Source organism: Myotis myotis, unplaced genomic scaffold (genome assembly GCF_014108235.1).
Source record: "Myotis myotis isolate mMyoMyo1 unplaced genomic scaffold, mMyoMyo1.p scaffold_m19_p_2, whole genome shotgun sequence".
NCBI lineage: Eukaryota > Metazoa > Chordata > Mammalia > Chiroptera > Vespertilionidae > Myotis > Myotis myotis.
The window spans coordinates 166,231,122-166,250,464 of NW_023416324.1; the positions used below are offsets into that span (position 1 = coordinate 166,231,122).

Genomic DNA, 19,343 nt, shown 5'->3' on the forward strand with positions numbered 1-19,343 from the left:
TTACCCTTGGCAAATGATCTTGTGTATTATAACTGGCATCATAATCAGATAGAACATCAAGAACTTCAGAATACATGTCAATCAAAGATTTCTACAAAAGTAAAAAAATTATATTAATTAAATAGTGAAAACATTTAAAAAAATACCATAGACTTGTCAAGAGGGTAAAAAAAGCTGATAAATTCATAATGTTTTTCCATAATCATGGTATTGTTTTTTTCTAATTATGCAAATACATAGTCATAGTAAAATAGTATATAATAAAATTTCATTTCTTCTTATCTAATTTATCCAATTTATTTTATTTAGAGATAGACTGATAATTAAAGTACATTAATTTAGGATTTCCTAACTTTCTAACTAAATGGTAAAAGAGGGAAGTTGTTATTTAATATTGAAGAGTTAATATTAAATGCCCAACAAAGAAAACCATTAATAGCATAAAGGCCAAATAAGGTGCTAGATGACCAACTGAAAGGAAATCATCTTCTACCAAGTTTGGTGTGCCAGATATAGAGATAGAGATAGAAATAGATAGGAGGTGGGGAGCGGGGAAAGAACGACTGAAAAGAAGATTAAAGTGGAGAAAGAATGACCAAAAAGATGGGTAAGCCAGTAACCATGATTAAGTATACTTTGACAACTGCACAGCTAATAAGTGAGGGCACCAGGGGCAGACACCCTGTATTGTTTCTCTCTGTAAGTGGAAACAGTACCTGACAAATAACAAGATTCAAGTAAGTATTTGATGAATAAATGAACAAATACACTGGCTAGGAAAAAAGTTCTGCTATCAAGCATTTAATAATTAAAGGTAAGTTTTAACCCTACAGTAGAAACAACATAAGGGCCTACAGTTCCCTTCATCTCTTAACAGCTAGAAATAATAAATGTGAAGCAACTGCTATCCCTCCACTAAGAAATAAACAAAAAATTCTTTAAATTTTCATTGACATTTTATTCTATGACAGAATATACTTTTTCTGACATAAACTTTCAAAATATATTAACACTTGGACATAACTTTTCTCAATTGCTGTGTGTAACCTGTAAATAAAGCCATGTTATTTATTTGTTTTATACAATCCTGATTTAGAGCAGAACTACTAGTGTTGCTTAAACTACAATTACATATCTTTGAACCATGGTACCAAATGTCTGTGCCATGACTTATTGCAGTTTTGCTACACCCAAATTCAGTTTATTTATAGGGGATACAAGTCAGAAGAATTACTCCAGTTTAATTTAATACATACAACTTGGTTTAGTGGGAAATAAGATTTACTTTATTGATAATGGTAATTACCAATATGCTGATAACAATACCAGCATATGCTTTTTCAAAAATTCTTTAAAATGACTAAGGAACTTTCCAGAAGAAAATGTTAACTTTCTTAAAACTGAAGAAAGTAGCCTAATCATTCACTGGAAACATAAGGCAATGATGGTAAGTCATATATAAACATCCATCAACTCAGAATTCTGGTTTTATCGCTGTAGAAACAAAATAGGCCTAAAGATATACTAGGTATTTCAGAAAAATAAACTGATTCATGAGAAATGGCTGGTAAAAGTATGAAGATTTTATGGGCATAGTTTAAAATCAATGTCTGGAAACTACACTTTATAAAATGTGCTAATATAGGAAGCGAACTTCCTATCCCTGAAGGATAGCAGGTGACAAAGGATAGAACACGTATGGTTATGGTCCCTTACACACTAGTACTGATGAACATGCAAAGTTCTGAGAACCAACAAATTAAGATAAAATTAAAATACCTTAAGCTTTCTATGATGGATGCCTTTGTCATCTTTCTGCAACAATAATTTTCTCAGTTCTTTGTTCTCCTTTTCCAACCGTTCCAAGATTCTCTGGTACTTTAACTGAAACAAAATAATACCATAACTACATTAGAAAAAGATGGGTTAACAACATTAAGTCTAAATTAAAGGCTTCCAAAATCCTGAAGTCATATCTCCTGACTATTCAAAATAAATTATTTCATTTAAAAAGCTCCTATGAAAATGTTGAGAGAATAAATTATGAAAATCTCAAACAATAAATTTCATTATAGTTTTCTATTATAATTTGGCATTTTATTTGAAAAATTCTTTGGTATTTACAATGAAGAAATTAAATTATTTAAAAATGTAAGCATTTAAAGAAGCCAGTCCTTAAGTACATTCCATGAAGCAATATTTCCTATTACATCAAAAATTTTTAAGTCTTCATTATAGGGACAATTGGGCAAAAATTCAAATTCTTCCCATTCCCCACATTATTTTGTGTTTTAATTAAAATGATATCCTATATAATAAAAGCCTAATATGCTAACAGTCGTCTGTTCAACCAATCAAAGCATAATATGCTAATGATATGCTAAGGATGCTCAACCGCTCGCTATGACGTGCACTGACAACCAGGGGGCAGACAGTTGACCAGTTGACCAGTTGCAATGATGTGCACTGACCACCAGGAGGCAGACAGTCGACCAGTTAACCAGTCGCTATGATGTGCACTGACCACCAGGGGGCAGACGCTCCGATCCATAGGTTAGCTTGCTGCTGGAGTCCGGCTGATTGGGACTGAGAGCGATGGACTCAACATGCCCAGGAGCCCTTCCGCGGTCCCTCCGCGGCTGGCCAACCTCCTGTGTCCCTCCCCGGCCCCGATCGTGCACCAGTGGGGTCCCTCGGCCTAGCCTGCACCCTCTCGCAATCTGGGACCCCTCAGGGGATGTCGGAGAGCTGGTTTCAGCCATCCCAGGCCAGGCCCAGGGACCCCAACTGGTGTATGAATTCGTGCACCAGGCCTCTAGTAAAATAATAATAGTTAACAGTGTCTGAGCATGTACTATGTGATAAGCCCTTTAGTTAATGTTGCACCTGCATTAATTTCCTTAAGCCTTCACGTCAGGCAAAAGCTAAACAGGTTAGGAATCTGAGATTAGGGATACTTGGTAGCCTATCCAAGGTCAGAGTTTTGAGTATATAGAAAGGTATGAGTCAAGGGCTCAAACTCTTCCAACTTCTGATAAGTTTCTGTGGTCAGAGATTACACATTAATTTTTAAAATACTGATATAAAAACAGATTTTAAGAAGACAAAGCATTTAGACAGGTTGTTTTGTTAAAAATGCTTGGTTACATACTCTTCTTAAATAATTGTGATCCTTTTCTAACTGGTCCTCTCAGTTTTTACACTATAATTTCTTCTCTAAGCATTACAAGGTTTGAAAAACTATTAAGAATTACTCAATCCTACAACCAGCAGAATGTTTATGTTCAATCTATAATATCATGCCTTTTATAATGGAAAATATCTCTTAGAATATTTTTTAAGTTGTAGTCAATCTTCCAAGAACATAGAAAATAACAGGAACTCATGGTTCACTCCTCAGAGAATGTCCACAGTAAGCCAAATTAAAGAAAAGCATAATATTTAGTTCAACTATGTAGTATGAAACAGGTAGAACCATGCCGGAAGCTGGTCCATCCCATAGGTTAGATTCCACTATAAACATTTTTTATAGAATTATTCATTTATATGTAGTAATAGTCTATAATAGTATCCTATATAATAAAATCCTAATATGCAAATTGTCCCCTCGACTGGGAGTTAAACGGCTCACTATGACATGCTCTGACCACCAGGGGGCGGCATGGAACATGGCAGGTGTCAGTGACCTGTTGCTGGCAGAGGGCTGCATTGGAGGCACTGCCGGCCCCAATGGGCCCCGATAAGAGCGGACCGTGGCGGGATGATGGAGGTGAGTGGGCGGTGCCAGGCCAAGGCGGGTGTGAGCAGAGGCCTAATTACCCCACTGATCGCTCTGCAGACAGTGACCAGTGGCCAGCCTTTTATTATATAGGATAAGAAAAAGTCCTTGGCTCTTCTTACACATCAGAATTACCTGGGTATGTAGAAGTTCTTCTTGAAGTTGGTCAATTTTCTCTTTGTCTGACACCTAAATGTTTAAAAGAAATTAATTTTGAATAGAATTAGGTTTATATAGGATGCACTATAAGTTAAATGTTTTTTTTAAGTATTTTAAGAGTAAAAACTAATTTTATATGCATAATCAAAGCAATTTTAAATCAAATGATATTTAAGAAAGTAAAAAAAATTATATTCATCAATAAGAAGAGCTCATTAAATTTCATATTAAATAAAAACCTTAAAAAGCAATCATTTCCTGTTGCCATTCTAGTCATTTCTTATGAATGGCTTCTTAGAAAAATTAGACATATATGGTTACTATGTTCTTCACAGCTTGTTTTGTGCTCAAGTACAGGCACTTGGATACATGGAGAAATAAAGCATTGACAGCCCTACAGAAAAGTGTTTTGGGAAGTCAGATACATGTTATCATTTACAGCTACTGAAAAAGTTCATTGATCATACTGTATATTTTAAGCAAATATTATCCATTTCCATTCTGTAAGTAGGGAAGTATTTAATAAATGCAAAGAACAACTTGCATTTTCAGAGCTATAAGTGGAGCCAGATGATTGTTCTTAAATTTAGTTCTAGTGCAAGATCTGTTAACACATAATATAGCAAATGCATCAGTAGCAATGAAGTCAAGTAAAGCAACTAAAATTAATTTGGACATAAAACAAAAGTAGGACAAGATCCACAGGTATTGCAGAAACTACTTCAAATTGTTATTAATATTAATAGTTCTAAAGTAAAATATCCAAAAACGACAAAGAACTTTATTGTGTAACAGGCTTCAAAGTTGTCACAATACAATTCTAAATATCAAACACAATGATTAATTTTAATCAAAATGATGTCATTTATGACAAATCCACGTAACTGTGTTTTGACTCCTTGTGAGGTACAGAGTTGTTATTCTCAGTCTTTCAAAATAACTGTCTAATTTCTGATCACCAAAATTTGCAAACATGAATTTATTTCATAGGACACAAAAATCTGATTAAAAATTCATGTAAAACCTTGTTATTCATTGGCTATTTAAGCAATCAAGACATCATGATAGCAAATGTATATGAACAAATTTTAAATGATTTGTTCAAGAAGGCATTAATAATTCTAATCCATGCAATAAAGTTAATTTGAGATTTTAATTCCTATTCCCAAATACTTTCTCAAAGTTTTCTCCAAATACTTCTTTTAAATAAAAACGACGCCCAACCGGCATGGCTCAGTGGTTGAACATGGAACTATGAACAAGGAGGTCACGGTTCGATTCCTGGTCAGGGCACATGCCTGGGTTGTCGGCTCAATCCCCAGTAGGGGGCATGCAGGAGGCAGCCCATCAATGATTCTCTCTCATCACTGATGTTTCTATCTCTCCCTCTCCTTTCCTCTCTGTAATCAATTAAAAATATTTTTTATAAATGTCAATGCTTGTTAGAAGTAATAGGTACATATTATTTTTTCCTTAAAAGCCTATGCCTAAAAATCTCTAACTATGTTTTAATTAGAAAAAAGGTAATACAAAGCAAACTTTTTTGTTGTTTTCTCATTCCTGTATAGCAAGTAGAGACTTACAGATAGAAACTCTTTTCATTTGACTGTGTGTTTGTGTAGCATGGGCAAGAATTATTAATAGTCTCCTAAAATGTGAGGAAACAAGAAAGCTGGAGAGGAGCCCATAACCCAAAGAACAAAATACTGAAGGCCAAAAGAGAAATAAATAATTCCACATTTCGATCATAAGGCATGCCATCACACTGTAACAATGTGGTCATAAAAATTTTTTTTATGCAGATTAAATTCCCAATTCATTTTAAAAGGTACTTTGATTTATTTTGTTCCATTAAATATTCATCCAACTGCAGCTAAATTAGTATGAAATATATAAACAGTATTAGTATAAACTGTTTTAGTTTGAATGTGAATATTTAATGATTTCATGCAATATATCCTAAATTAAATAGAAAATTCAATATTACTCTACACAATGGGGCTATAATTAAGAAACAAATACAATTACACCAAAAAGTTAGACTGTTTATTATAAGCCAGAGGCTTAAAAGGTTATCTTAGTAATTTGGTAAAATAAAACGGGTATACAAAAAGTTAAAATGATATAAGGTTATTAGAATATTACAAACACAATCTTTATGCTAACAGTATTAAGTACCATGACTGTTAAGATTTTTATAAATTCATATTTTTAGGAGTATGTAGATTTATCTTTTGCCCTCTGGCATGATTGTTAGGAATAACTCATGCACCATTTTACCTTCTATCTGTTTAGCTTACTGAAACATCAAAATTAATGTTTTATTATAAGACAAGTGATGGTGAAGTCAAGAATTACACCTAATGTTTTCTAGGAAACAAGGTAAATAAGTATTAATGAGAAGATACTCATACATATTTTCTTAAGAGACTAGCTTATTTAAGGTCTTAACTAGCAATTTGGATATATTTTATTTTGATGAACTTTACTGATAAAATTCAACTCCTTATGACAAGAATAAGTTCTTGTCCCGTTGAATATATTCAGTTTGCATTATGAAGTTAATTTACGACTCACCCTGACAGAAATGGGTATCAATGGTCTTGAAACCAGGGCTTTTCTACAATTCCAGGGCTGTGAAACTGATGGAAAGAGCGGAATCCTCCGCAGAAACAAGCTAAAGCTGAAAGACAAAAACCTTTACTAGCTCCTCACAAAACCAAGCCTGATTTTAAATTTTTAAGTATTTTTCCCTACTAAGCCATTGTGGCCATTCTGAAATACCAAAACACATATATCAAAGCCTCAAAAACGCTTTGTATGTGTACATATTCATAGGAGGCAAAACTACCAAAGGCAGTTTTAACGTACCTTCCCTGCAGGAGCTCCTTTGCTCAGGAGATACAAGGGGAATTTTATAGCTGCTACTACTCGCATGATATAAAAAATGAAGCCTTACTTATATTTTCAAGAAGGTAAGGATGAAAGAATTATTAAAAAGCAACAAAAAGCTGTGGTTTTGTACTTCAAGTAATCATCAAATGCCTGGATTGACAGAAATCTTATGAATTAGGATTTTGATGATTATGGTGAATGGCTGAAAAGTCATCTGTGTACTAACTATAAGGGAAAAGTATGGAAGATACAGTAAGGAAACTATTTTTTAGGAAAGTAGGGGGAATGATGAAGAGCGCTCTTACTACAGAAGAGTGTAAATGGTTTTAGAGTCCCATTTACTTTTACCCAAGGTAACTTCACAGTGGGCAGGGACAGCCATGATTTGGCGATCCACTGTGCAATGTAATAAAATAGATGAAGGTACAGTCCTATCAGTCACTATTCCACAAACAAGGAAAGTGAGGCATAGAAGTTATTGGATACCCAATAAATATTTGAAATGGAACATCACTATGCCTGAAAAATGTCAAGTAGGCCTCAAATGAGCATTAACCTTTGGCAATGTAGAAAATAATCAGTATTCACTACTAATAGCCCTTAAATCATCAGATTTAAAAAAACAAAAACCTTAAACCATATCTTAAAATCTGAAAATGTCAGATCTACAGGACTCATTTCAAGTTATTTTACCATTATGAACATTTAAGAATAACTTTTAACTAGAACTATATTCATATTTCTAAACAACGTACCAGAACGGAGTAACTCCTTCCCCTTCCTTCTGTAACAAAGCTAAGGCTCAGCCTTAGCATCCAATTTGTTAGAATATTTAAATGGCACTCTCAACAGCATATAGAACAGAGAATGCTAAAGCACCATTTAAAATAATAAAAAATTTATCTTTTTAAAAAAATAATTTATCTGTGTTGTTGTAAGAATTACAGATATTATTTAAAAAATGGCATAAGTGTTTCTTTGGTAACATACATGCTTTAATTTAACAAAGAAGAAAAATAATTTATTTTCTATTATCTACCTAGGTTATCCATTCACTAAAAGCTAAACACATACAATAGGTGATTCCACAGCCATGGAATTGAGAAAAGCCAGGAAGCGACACTGAAAAAATAAAGGAAACTGTGATAAGTGCTCTTAAGTGTTAACCACCAAAATTAGACAAGGTTAGTTAGCAGGAGCATTGCACTAAATCATAATATTGGTTGATTCCAATACTAGAATCTACAGGAAGCTCATTATATGCATGACTGAATCTTTCTTCCTAAGATTTGTACATAACTTTAAAACTTTTCTGATATCTAACAACTAGCTGATTTCATCAGAATATAACTTTAAATCATTACATTCATTTCATCTTGAAAGTTTTTTTAGAACATTAAGCTTGGGATCTACACTGTGGGATCATCTAACAGCCAAAAGCATATTTTTAAGGACTTCTTGATTGTACCTATAACTAAATATTTGTACAGACTTACACTGACTTTTATTAGAATCTGCTCTTTAGCAAACAGAATTGGATCTGATTTCTAATGTTCTTTCAGTGGTCCAAGGTAAAACTTACTTGTGCTGACTTTATTGATGAGTGTGCTTAAACTTTATGCAATGAGTTTATCAACCTGAATAAGAATAACTATGCTGCCCTGGCTGGTGTTGCTCAGGGATTAGAGCATTGGCCCTCTCACCAAAGGGGCTAGGGCCCCAGTTGGGTGTATGCAGGAGGCAACCAATCGACATGTCTCTCTCACATTGCTGTTTCTCTCTCTCTTCCTCTCTCCCACTCCCTCCCACACTTCCATTCTAAGAATCAATGGAAAAAAATAATAGCCTTTGGTGAGGATTAACCCCCACCCAAAAAAAAAGAATAACTATGCCCAAAAATTAAATCAAAATTGTTTTCTTCTATAAAAAATAAAGCCATTCTCTGCCGATCCATTTCACCTAAAACAAATACATTTCATTCTTTAAATAATTTAACATGGTCATTCATAGTAATCCTTTTCATTTTAGAAATAAAAACTTGGAGAACAATTAAGTAGACAAGTTGGCTAAGAACTTAGGATGACTAAATAACTGAACCAAGTAAACCATAATTTATTATTCTTCCATGGACCCTCACAGTTAATCTAATTTTTAAAAATATATATGTTGGGTATGTTTACCCTCTCCAGGAAAGTTACATATTTGTATTATGTATCTTTCATAGTTTTACTTTGTCAAAATAATTTCTCATTATTGGAGTCCATAAATGGATTAAGGCGACATGATCTTGGTAGAAATGGCTGATTAATGTGAACACATCAGTAGCCCCCTTAAACCATCCATCACCTTGCGCTTCTGTTGGGCATAGCTCGTGCTATATTGGCCAGCAGCTCTGCGTGCTTCCTCTTCATGTTCTTGAATTTGCTGTTGTAAGAGAATGAGCTCACCAAGCAGACCCTGCCATGAGTTTACAATGAGGAAAAGAGGGAAATTGGGGAGGAGAACAATGTTAAACCAAAGGGCACAAGAAAGGAACAAATGTAAGTTAGGGAGGAATGGAAAGCATATAACAAAAAAAAAATGGAAACATTTATGTGCCTTTAGAGCCACTATATAATTGGGCTCTGTACCACATTTCCATTTTTTTCCTCTCAGTAAAATTAGATGTCTCAGAAATATAAAACAGCATAGTTTAAAAAGTGAAAAGGAAAATGCAGTAAGTGACTACTGAATAAAATGAACCAGATATATAATATCAATCTACAGTAAAACCCAGATTAACCGGAATGCTCAAGGAAGGTGGTATTGTAATTAACTAAATTTCTTAGTAATAGAAAACTCAAGAAAACAAGTACCTCAACCTTTATTTTTGAATTGCCAATATGAACTAGTGTATACTTTAGACTTGATCCATATGAGAGGAAAAATGAAACAGTTCTTAAATAAGTGTTGACCTTATAGGCCTAAATCTCTTAATTCTCAACCACAATTCTCATAGGACTGAATAGAGGATACATAATTGTTTATTTACTTATTAAATTATTATTTAAGTAAACGTTTTTTCTTGCTACTATATCTGATGTCTTCAATTAAACATTATAGCCCCTCAAAAATATTAATTTGAATTTCTGAGCATCAAGTTAATCAAGACTTTACATTAATTCACATATTTTGCATGCCTACACACAAACTTACTTGACTAAAATTTAGCACTTTTTTCTTTTTGCAAATTAAAAAATAATGTTTTAACTTTACACATCATCAAATAAGTAATTTGACTAAATTTTCACTTTTTATGAGCTGTTTTGACATTAAATAAAAATAGCCTCTGAGAATATAGAGTACATATCAATTACTAAAGCAAAAGCACGATAAAAGAACACAACTGACATATGGACATAATATAATAATTATAAAAATTTAAATAAAACAAACTCAGTTTGGCCCTATGTACAAAATAATAACCATTTCTATGTTTAAAATTCATTCCATTTAATAATCCTGAAATGTTAATCTGGTGCAGTTTTTTTACCACAATGTATTCATATGTGGCATGATACTAAAAATACATGTCATTTTCTGTACACCATTTTTAATTTCTGTCCTATTAGATAACTGATCTTGAGAAATGTGAGAGAAAAGACAGACTAAGAGTTGACAATGTTACAAGCCTAATATTTTCTCAATTATAAACCCTAAAAAGACTAAATTCCAATGAATGAGATCAGGAATTTGCATACGAATAGTGCTCTGGCTCCTTATTTACCAGATTATAAAAATAAAAGAAGTTAGGGAAACTAATACTTGTTAAAATAATCTAAATTAGGAGTTTCATATAGCTTCAGAGCTTTTTAAAATAACTATCAAAATTATTTGATTTTATCTAATGCAATTAGAAAGTCTCTTAAAATGAAATACATTCAAATTTTAATTAGCAGACTCATCCAGAAGCTTTATAATTCAGTTTACTCATATAATCCAAAGACTTCGAGAAATAAAAAAAGTTTTTCAGAGAAGAAATGGGTAGGGGATGGTTGCAGGCCAGAAGGGGTCAATGGGGAAAAAAAGAGGACAACTGTAGTACTTTCAACAATAAAGATAAATTTTAAAAAATAAAAAATAATCCAGCCAGTATAGCTCAGTTGTTGAGTGTTGACCTGTGAACCTGGAGGTCATGATTCAAATCCAGGTTGGGGGCACATGCCCTGGTTGTGGCCTCGATCCCCAGTGGGGGCCGTGCAGGAGGCAGCAGATTAAAGATTTTTTCTCATCATTGACGTTTCTATCACTCTCTCCCTCTCCCTTCTTCCCTGAAATCAATAAAAATATTAAAAAATAAAAAATAATAGTTATAGTAATAAAGAAATCATAAAAAATTAAGTTGCTAAGAGAGCTCTTAAAAGTTTCCATCATAAGAAAAAAAAAATCTTTGTACCTATGTATGATGATGGCTGTTAAAACTAGATTTATGGTGGTGGTCATTTTACAATATATTCTATTAATATAGAATCTTTGTGTTGTACACCTGAAACTAATATAATTTTATATGTTAATTATACCTCAATAAAAAGACAAAAAATAAAGTTAGAAAAAAAAGAAGCAAATACAAACAAAAAAGGCATATTAAATTAAGGGAAACTATTAGAATATAATTTGGGGGATATTTATTTTGTTTGATTCTTAGTTTTAATACATAAAGCTATAATCACTGCCAATAATAATGGCACTGGCTGACTTATACTATAAATCAAAGGATGAAACTAGTTGATATTTCTGTATAAGAAGAAAAAAATAAAAGTGGTAACATAACTGAAATGTCAACATTTGTTTCCAAATTTAATATAAAATATATTTATAAAAACCTTATCTATAAAGATATATCTTTTAAATAAATTATTTTATGGTCATTGATAAGTCTGGCAAAGAAAGACAAAGCCAATTCACTACCCTCATCATTCCCATAATTTTTTTTAGGCATGTTTTCAATGTTTTGTGTCATTGCTTTTCATCAAGCAGAAAGATCCAACTTATTTTATTCCAAACCCAACTTACTTTTATTCATTTTGTCATTTATTATAGTTACTTCTTCTAATCATCCAAGTCTTTAGATTTCTCAAAACAATTTCCTTTTAAAGAAGGAAATTCCCATGTTGGCTTATACAGTAGTGTACCTGTGCTTTAACTAACATACCAATCAGTATTCTAATTCATACAATGCCGAAGCAGTGATAAAATATTCCACATTTCTTAAATGCTGGTCTATCAGGCACACAATTCTTTTTTATTTATAGCTTAAACACCCCTCCTTATTTTATTGCTTATATTTATATATAAATTGTATGGTAAATACTCTAATTTCTATTACATTACAAGGAAACACCCTCCTTCTAGTGACACTTCACTTTCCTTCCAAATCTGTTACTGAAGGAAGCACTGTTATGTGAACATAGTTGAAATTAACTGTTACCTCCTGAAAAAAGTAGGAAAAAACAAGAATTAGACACAGAAAAAGCTATTTACACTATGCTAGAGGACTAAAGGGTGTTACCCTTGTCCAATTTTAGGCACTAAATCTCACCCTAAATACCAAGTGAGAGGGTATACAGCTTCTAAGTTAAGGCCATGTGGAATAGGAAGGGCAAGAAATGTGTGTATCCACTGTGCAAGACACACTCCTTCAATGGACAAAACACATTTTTTCAATAAACATTTTCCCTAGCTCAGATATTTTTCTCTCAAGAAATAGCATATATTTTTAACTGATACATATTACATATAAAATATATTGTTATACATATTAATAAAATTAGTGTAAACTACAGGTGATATACTCTCTAAACACCTAGCTATGTCAATTTGACAATATAGTTCTCACAGTCTCATTTCATGTACAGTGTTCTGTTTTTTAAAAAATTATGTCAGATCAAGAAAATCAGTGATAATTCCAGAAACCAAAATATCAACTGAAAATGCTGCAAAAACCTAAAAGTAGATGAGTTTGGTAGAAAGTTTTAAATAATCTTGAAATTTTAAGTCATTCATATGTGAGTACATTTAATACCATATTTTTATTTAAAAATGTATTGCCAAACAGGGCCCCTACCCTATTTGTTTTTATACATAGCATCTAGAATAATGTCTGCCACATTGCATGTGTTCAAGCTAGCACCTAGAGTAGGACTTGACACATCTGTTGCTTAAATGAATCAAATTACAACCTACTTTTACCTAATACTGCACACAAAGTTTCCAGCATAAAATCCCAATTGGTTTACTAAAAAATGCCTAGTCTGTAAATAAACTACACATCAACCCAACAACCCATTTTCCCCAATCCTCAGAACAGACTCCACAGGGATTAAGGGGGGGGGAATCAATCAAATAATGTAAATATGCTATTTACTTATGTACTAAAAGATAAGAGAACAATGATTATAGTCATCATCATCATTACCATTTAACCAAACGTAAGTTGCAAGTTTCCTAACTTTGTAGTTAGTTGATGGTGCTGGTTGTGAGAATTTCATTTTATTAGCACATCTGTTACATAAGGAATCCCAGAAATGTAAGTAGTACTTAAGCAACACTGCTTTGTTACAATTCAATACTATATGTACTACCTAACATTCCTGTATTCCTCAACAGCTGCCACATACTGAAGGCCAAGAGAAATTCACAGGTAATCAGCAAAAAGGCATATTACATAAAATCTTTAGTCCCATTCTTGTTGGCATCAAATTTATTACTTTAAATTAGCCTCTCTTCTACTGAGTTTAAATCAATCAACTGATTTTGCTAAGAGCTCAGCACTATCCTAGGTGAGATTCTGTAGTAGAAATATTCCATAAATAGTAAGAATGCAAACCAAAATAGATAGTGTTACATATGACAAGTGGTCTAAATGTTAAGAGTATAATTAATGGAACTAAAATGATTATAGAGGCCTTAATGAATGTAATAACTGAACTTGGCTTTAATGATGAGCAATTAGCCAAAGGAAAGGAAAGAGCTATTTCAGCTCGGAGGTACAACATAAGCCACATAAATAAGAAATAAAGTAACATATGGAAAGGAAAAGCAGTAATGTATTACTGTTTAATAATTATACTTAAAACACTAATACCACTTTCCATGATTTAGACTTTTAAAAGGTCCTCTAAATATTTTCTATAAATTATAATTGTGTTTATAATCTTCAGAATGACCATATTCCTTATTTCTACAATATTTTTATGACCAATCAGAAATGATAGAAAACAACAGATAATAAAATGTCTCATTTAGCAAATTTTCACTAGAACACAACAATCTTACTGAATCTAAAAAGTAGACACACTAAGACTAAGTAGTCTTGTCACCCATTATGTATTATGAGCAATATACAGAAATCTACTGATAAATTAACTCACTCAAACAGGCTCACCACTCTAATTTCTATTTTGTTTTCAGGTAGTTCTAAAGGTCTCCAAGTCTCAAAAATATTATTCAGCTCAAACCAAGGGCTCTTTCTAATATTTTAAAGAGGACACAAGTTTTAAAATTTTTGATTAATAAAAAGGTTTATTGAAAAGTGGTTTCAGTATTTTCCATTTTTTTTTTTTATCAAAGATACATATCAGCACTTTTCATCAACATAACATAAATAACTACTGTCCACAAACTGAATGGAAATAACCCAGGCAAAATCAAAGAAACCTGATGTCTAGTTAGCCCATACATTGTTATGTGCAAAGATATGCTTTCTGTCGACTTTTTGAAGACCTCCATTACAACTTTCCAGAACACCTAAAGTCTAGTGACCCCAGACTGGGAACTACAGGTAATCACTACGTTGTTCATTCTGTCAGACTCAAGTCAAACAATCTGACATCTGTGTTCCCTCAACTCCCCGTCACTTTCTTGTCAGTTGACTCTGAAAGGTCCTAACTGTTCTACTTGCCAGCATTTCTCCAGATGTTTCTCCTATTAGAAAGCACAAATCTTTTTTTTATAGTTTAAGCTATAGAAATGTTTTCAATTTATTACTACTATTTTAAAAAATCTGATGCACATTTTCTTCTACATTTCTAGTAGAAGTCTAGCCAGAAACTTAGGTATAAACAAGACAACCATTAAACTATGGCCAAACCCTGAATACCATTTTAAATCTGGAGCTCTCAGACACCAGACCAAGCCAATTAAAACGGGTATCAGCTAAACTCTGTATGCTATCCTACCACCTTTTACATAAGGAATCATTGCCCAAATTTTCAAACTTGATGTTTTAGAGTAATTTCTAAAAAGGTCTAAGCTAAGGTCTCTCCTTTATTACCTTAAATCATCGATTTGTAGCCAGGTCTCTTAAAATCAGTTTTTCTACACCTTGTCTGAAAGTTAATTATTCTCAAGTATCACAGGTAACCGTCAAGCCTTAAAACCATAATGCTGCATATTAATAGAATTAAAACCACTATATTAGAGGCTAAAACTGCATTTTCTGTAATTTTTATAATAGCATTTGCTATCATTTTATTTAACAAAGCAGTTTAATTCCAACTCCAGATTTAGTATTTACAACAGCTAAAAATAACTGGTGAGTTTTTGAGTGGGCAAGATAATCACCATAAATTAAGAGATCCATATTCTTGCTTCTTCTATGTTGTAGAGCTCCTGATCTTTTATTGATTATTCATTTATCACTGTAGTAGGATTTTAAGGGAATTATCTGAGTTAGGCCCTAAAGCAGGTTTCTCATTCACCAAAGCAATCCTAGGCTATATCAGAGAAAAGCAGAGATACAGATATCCACTAACTAACCGAGGCCCGTGGTGGGCAAACTGCGGCTCGCGAGCCACATGCAGCTCTGTGGCCCCTTGAGTGTGGCTCTTCCTAAGCCTTAGGAGTACCCTAATTAAGTTAATAACAATGTACCTACCTATATAGTTTAAGTTTAAAAAATTTGGCTCTCAAAAAAATTTCATTCGTTGTACTGTTGATATTTGGCTCTGTTGACTAATGAGTTTGCCAATCACTGAGTCCTAGGCAACAAGAAATCCTGTCACTCAAAAACACGCTACCATATCAGAGGTTCCTTCTCCCCAGTTAAATTAGCTCCTCTCTAGTAGGTCTACCTGTATTAAGGGCCAAGGCCTTGGCTCAAAATAAGCTGCGCATAATTGGCTAATTTCATTTCAATTTTCTCCCCAGTAGCATGAATAGTTAAGGGTATCCCTTGATTATAATAAAGCCAATGAAAAAGGTATCAAAACCACCAAGTTAAAAGGCAAATGCGCACGCATGGGTGCACACACACACTCAAGTATTTCAAATATTTTCTCCAAAAGATCAAGTTATAAGGCAAAAAAACACATTTTGAAATATAATTAAAACTTGGAATAGTATGTAAAAAGTTCAACGTTAAAGGAAAGGGAGATAGAAATGTAGAAATTTCCTTCCTGCTTCTCAAATAAACATAAAATAATTTATTTTTCAATGTATTAAAACCATAACCTTCAGTATAAAAACTACATAGTCCATATGTAATTTTAAAATGTTCACAGAGTATTTTTTCCAGATATGTATCTGCCTAAACATACATTTTTTTAATAGCAAGGAATCAGTTATCTTACCAATTCCAAAATATAAAAAAGACTAAGAAAATGTAAGGTTAACATATGCATATAAATACAAAGAAACGTTATTCTACATAAGCAATTTTCTAAAACTTTCATATGGATTTTGTTAATATGTTTTGAAATCGACAAACCCCAAATAGCCCCATACATACATAATTTTGTTGACTATCAATATAACAGAATTTATTCCCTACTAAAACCTGCTTCCTACTACCTTATTATTTTCCCTAAGTGTATGACATAAAACATTGGTCCCTAGCCCTAGCTGGTTTGGCTCAGTGAAGACAGCATCAGCCTGTGTACTGAAGGGTCACAGGTTTGTTTCTGGTCAAGGGTACATACCTGGGTTGCAGAATCGAACCCTGGCCCAGGTTGTGTGAGAGGCAACCAATCGATGTGTCTCTCTCACATCAATGTTTCTTTCTGTTTCTCCCTCTCCTTTTCACTCTCTCTAAAAATCAATGGAAAAATATCCTCAGGTGAGGATTAACAACAACAAAAAAAGAAGCACACATTGTTCCCTAGAAGATATTTTGTGGAAAAGGGTTCTGCTGCTAAATAAATCTGGAAAACCCTGCACACTCAGACATCTGGAGCTGCACAAAGCACAGGAGTCCATTAAGATCAGAGAAATCAAGGAAAAAGAAAAAAAACCTGCTTGTTTCTTTTTTATTTATATCAGCTTCTCCCACTCATGTATAACAACAAAACCTTTTGTTAGGTTGAAGCTAATAGTTCACAGAACGTATTTGAAAGAAATAGGCTTCTCCGATTACTTTTCTAAAACTGCTGTATGTATCTTGCACTTTGTACCAAGGCTAGTAATAATACTCTAGTATGGTGTTTTATATTTGCTCCTCAAATGTTACCATTTTCAATTCTTGCAGGTAAGTTAAAACCTTTTTAAAAATCTTACAAGACTACCTACATGAAGAATTCTCTCTTATACTTACCTTTCTATAATGCTTGTCACTTTCAGGTCCATGATCTGTTGCTCTAAATGTGGTTTCTCCAGATGAGCCTTCAAGATAAATACAGTCCTTTAAATTCTCCAATGATGTCAATAATCTAAATTCCAAATTATGTTTAATTAGGAAGTCCCCATCTTCCTCTCCTTTGCCCCCCTCCACGCAGCCCCTGCCCCACCCCAGGCCTTCCCCACACTACTGTCTGTGCCCAGGGGCTTTGCCTATATGAATATATGTTCTTTGGTTAATCTCTTCCCATCCCCTCTGCACCATTCCCCTCTGAGATCTGTCATTCTGTTCTATGCATCCATGTTTCTGGACCCATTTTGTTTGTCAGTTTATTTTGTTCATTAGATTCCACATATAAGGGAGATCATGTGATTTATCTTTCTCTAACTGATTTTGCTTAGCATAATACTCTCCAGGTCCATCCATGCTGTCACAGTCAATAACAAAAAATATATTTTTTAAATGGTAAATGGATTTTAGAGTATCCCTTTTTTGGAAAGTTGTTTTTATTTTAAGGAAAATACTAGTAACCCATTCAAGAAAAAAAATTTTTTTTTAATTGTAGCATGTGTTTAACCTATTTTTAAAAATATCACTGAAAATTACAATAAAAAATAAGACAGTCTTTGATAAGAAGTACTGTACATGAGTGTACTTACAGTTCAGCCATATACCAATGCCATTATGTAAAGATTACATACAATAAAAAAAATAAATTTAAAATGTCACCTATGACAGGACAGATGAGACAAACTAAAATTACTTTTCATTTTAATTATCAAAAACAATCAGATCAATTTCAAGAAAATATTCTGGTACAGCAAACTCTCTTCCTAATAGCTTTTATCTTAAAATACAGATATATATTTAGGAATTTTAGTTTTACTACAAAATAATTATTTTATTATTTTGACCTGAAGGAGAATGAATTTGCCTAATACAGTTCTGGGGTTTTGAAATTCAGCATAAGCAGCATTATAAATTTGGTCTGAAATTTTATTTGCAAGTAGTTTATTAGAAGCATTTAGAAGGCATGTTAAGATCAGCAAAAATGTCTGTTTACACACCTAACAAGAGAAGTAGGTCAGAAGCTCCTATGATTTCACTAACCAATTTGTGACCTGTGAAAAATCAGCAAAAAGGGAAATAGAAATGTAAAACTTTAACAGGAATAAGCAAAGATGTCTGAGATCTCAGGTGTATATCAAGATAGGGTAGTAATTGAACAAATACACCAGGATTATCCTTAGTAAATTCTACTCATTATGGTTCATCATAATAAAATTTGTTTTAAAATCACCAAATTGACTCTAACCCATTATGAAAAGCAAGCACATAGGAAGTCTCATCTACTTGTCAAGAACAAGTGATATTTTTTCCCTCACTGTCTAAGGCCTAGCTTGTTTAAGTTGTTGCAAACTTCCATTCTGTTGGGCTAAACAAAAATTAAAATCACTGCACAACAAAACTTTGTGTTTTCAAAAAACTGTTTCATTTGTACTAAATGTTTTCATTTAAAAGATAGAAATAAACAAGTGAAAACACCTTTCCTCTGTGGTTCCTAACATTTTAAATGAGATCGAACATAGGTCTTTCCTTACCTGTGGTGAAAAAGTCCTTCAATAGGCTGAGGCTTTCAACAATCTTGTCAAAGTCAGGAGCCAACTTTGCAAGGTCCTCTGAATTAGGCAGGGATTTTATAATTTTCTCTGGAGGAGACACACACACACACACACACACAAATAACCTCATTCACAGTCTCAAAGTAATAATTTAACTATTAAAACATTAATAAAATTTAAATATCATCACATATAAATTTAAACTCCCATTTTCTCCCTATTACACCTATGGCTGCTACATATATCTGAAACAATGCGTTATTCTAATGATATTCCACAAGCCATAAAATTTAAAATA

General features: G+C 32.9%; 1 protein-coding gene across 14 annotated transcripts in view; it reads right to left on the reverse strand.

Moving 5' to 3' along the window:
• Window positions 1-19,343, reverse strand: part of OPA1 (OPA1 mitochondrial dynamin like GTPase) — a 94,619-nt gene that overhangs the window by 63,925 nt on the left and 11,351 nt on the right. For 3 of the 14 annotated variants that reach the window (XM_036347737.1, XM_036347733.1, XM_036347738.1), the window contains exons 4-10: window positions 19,025-19,132; window positions 18,491-18,544; window positions 17,400-17,467; window positions 9,179-9,289; window positions 3,914-3,967; window positions 1,780-1,884; window positions 5-91 (exon numbers count right to left, since the gene is read on the reverse strand). In XM_036347737.1, the coding sequence (XP_036203630.1) occupies window positions 5-91; window positions 1,780-1,884; window positions 3,914-3,967; window positions 9,179-9,289; window positions 17,400-17,467; window positions 18,491-18,544; window positions 19,025-19,132 (587 nt within the window). Of the gene's footprint in view, window positions 1-4; window positions 92-1,779; window positions 1,885-3,913; window positions 3,968-6,514; window positions 6,621-9,178; window positions 9,290-17,399; window positions 17,468-18,490; window positions 18,545-19,024; window positions 19,133-19,343 lie in introns of all 14 variants that reach the window. The other 11 variants (XM_036347743.1, XM_036347744.1, XM_036347745.1 and 8 more) reach the window with 11 other exon arrangements.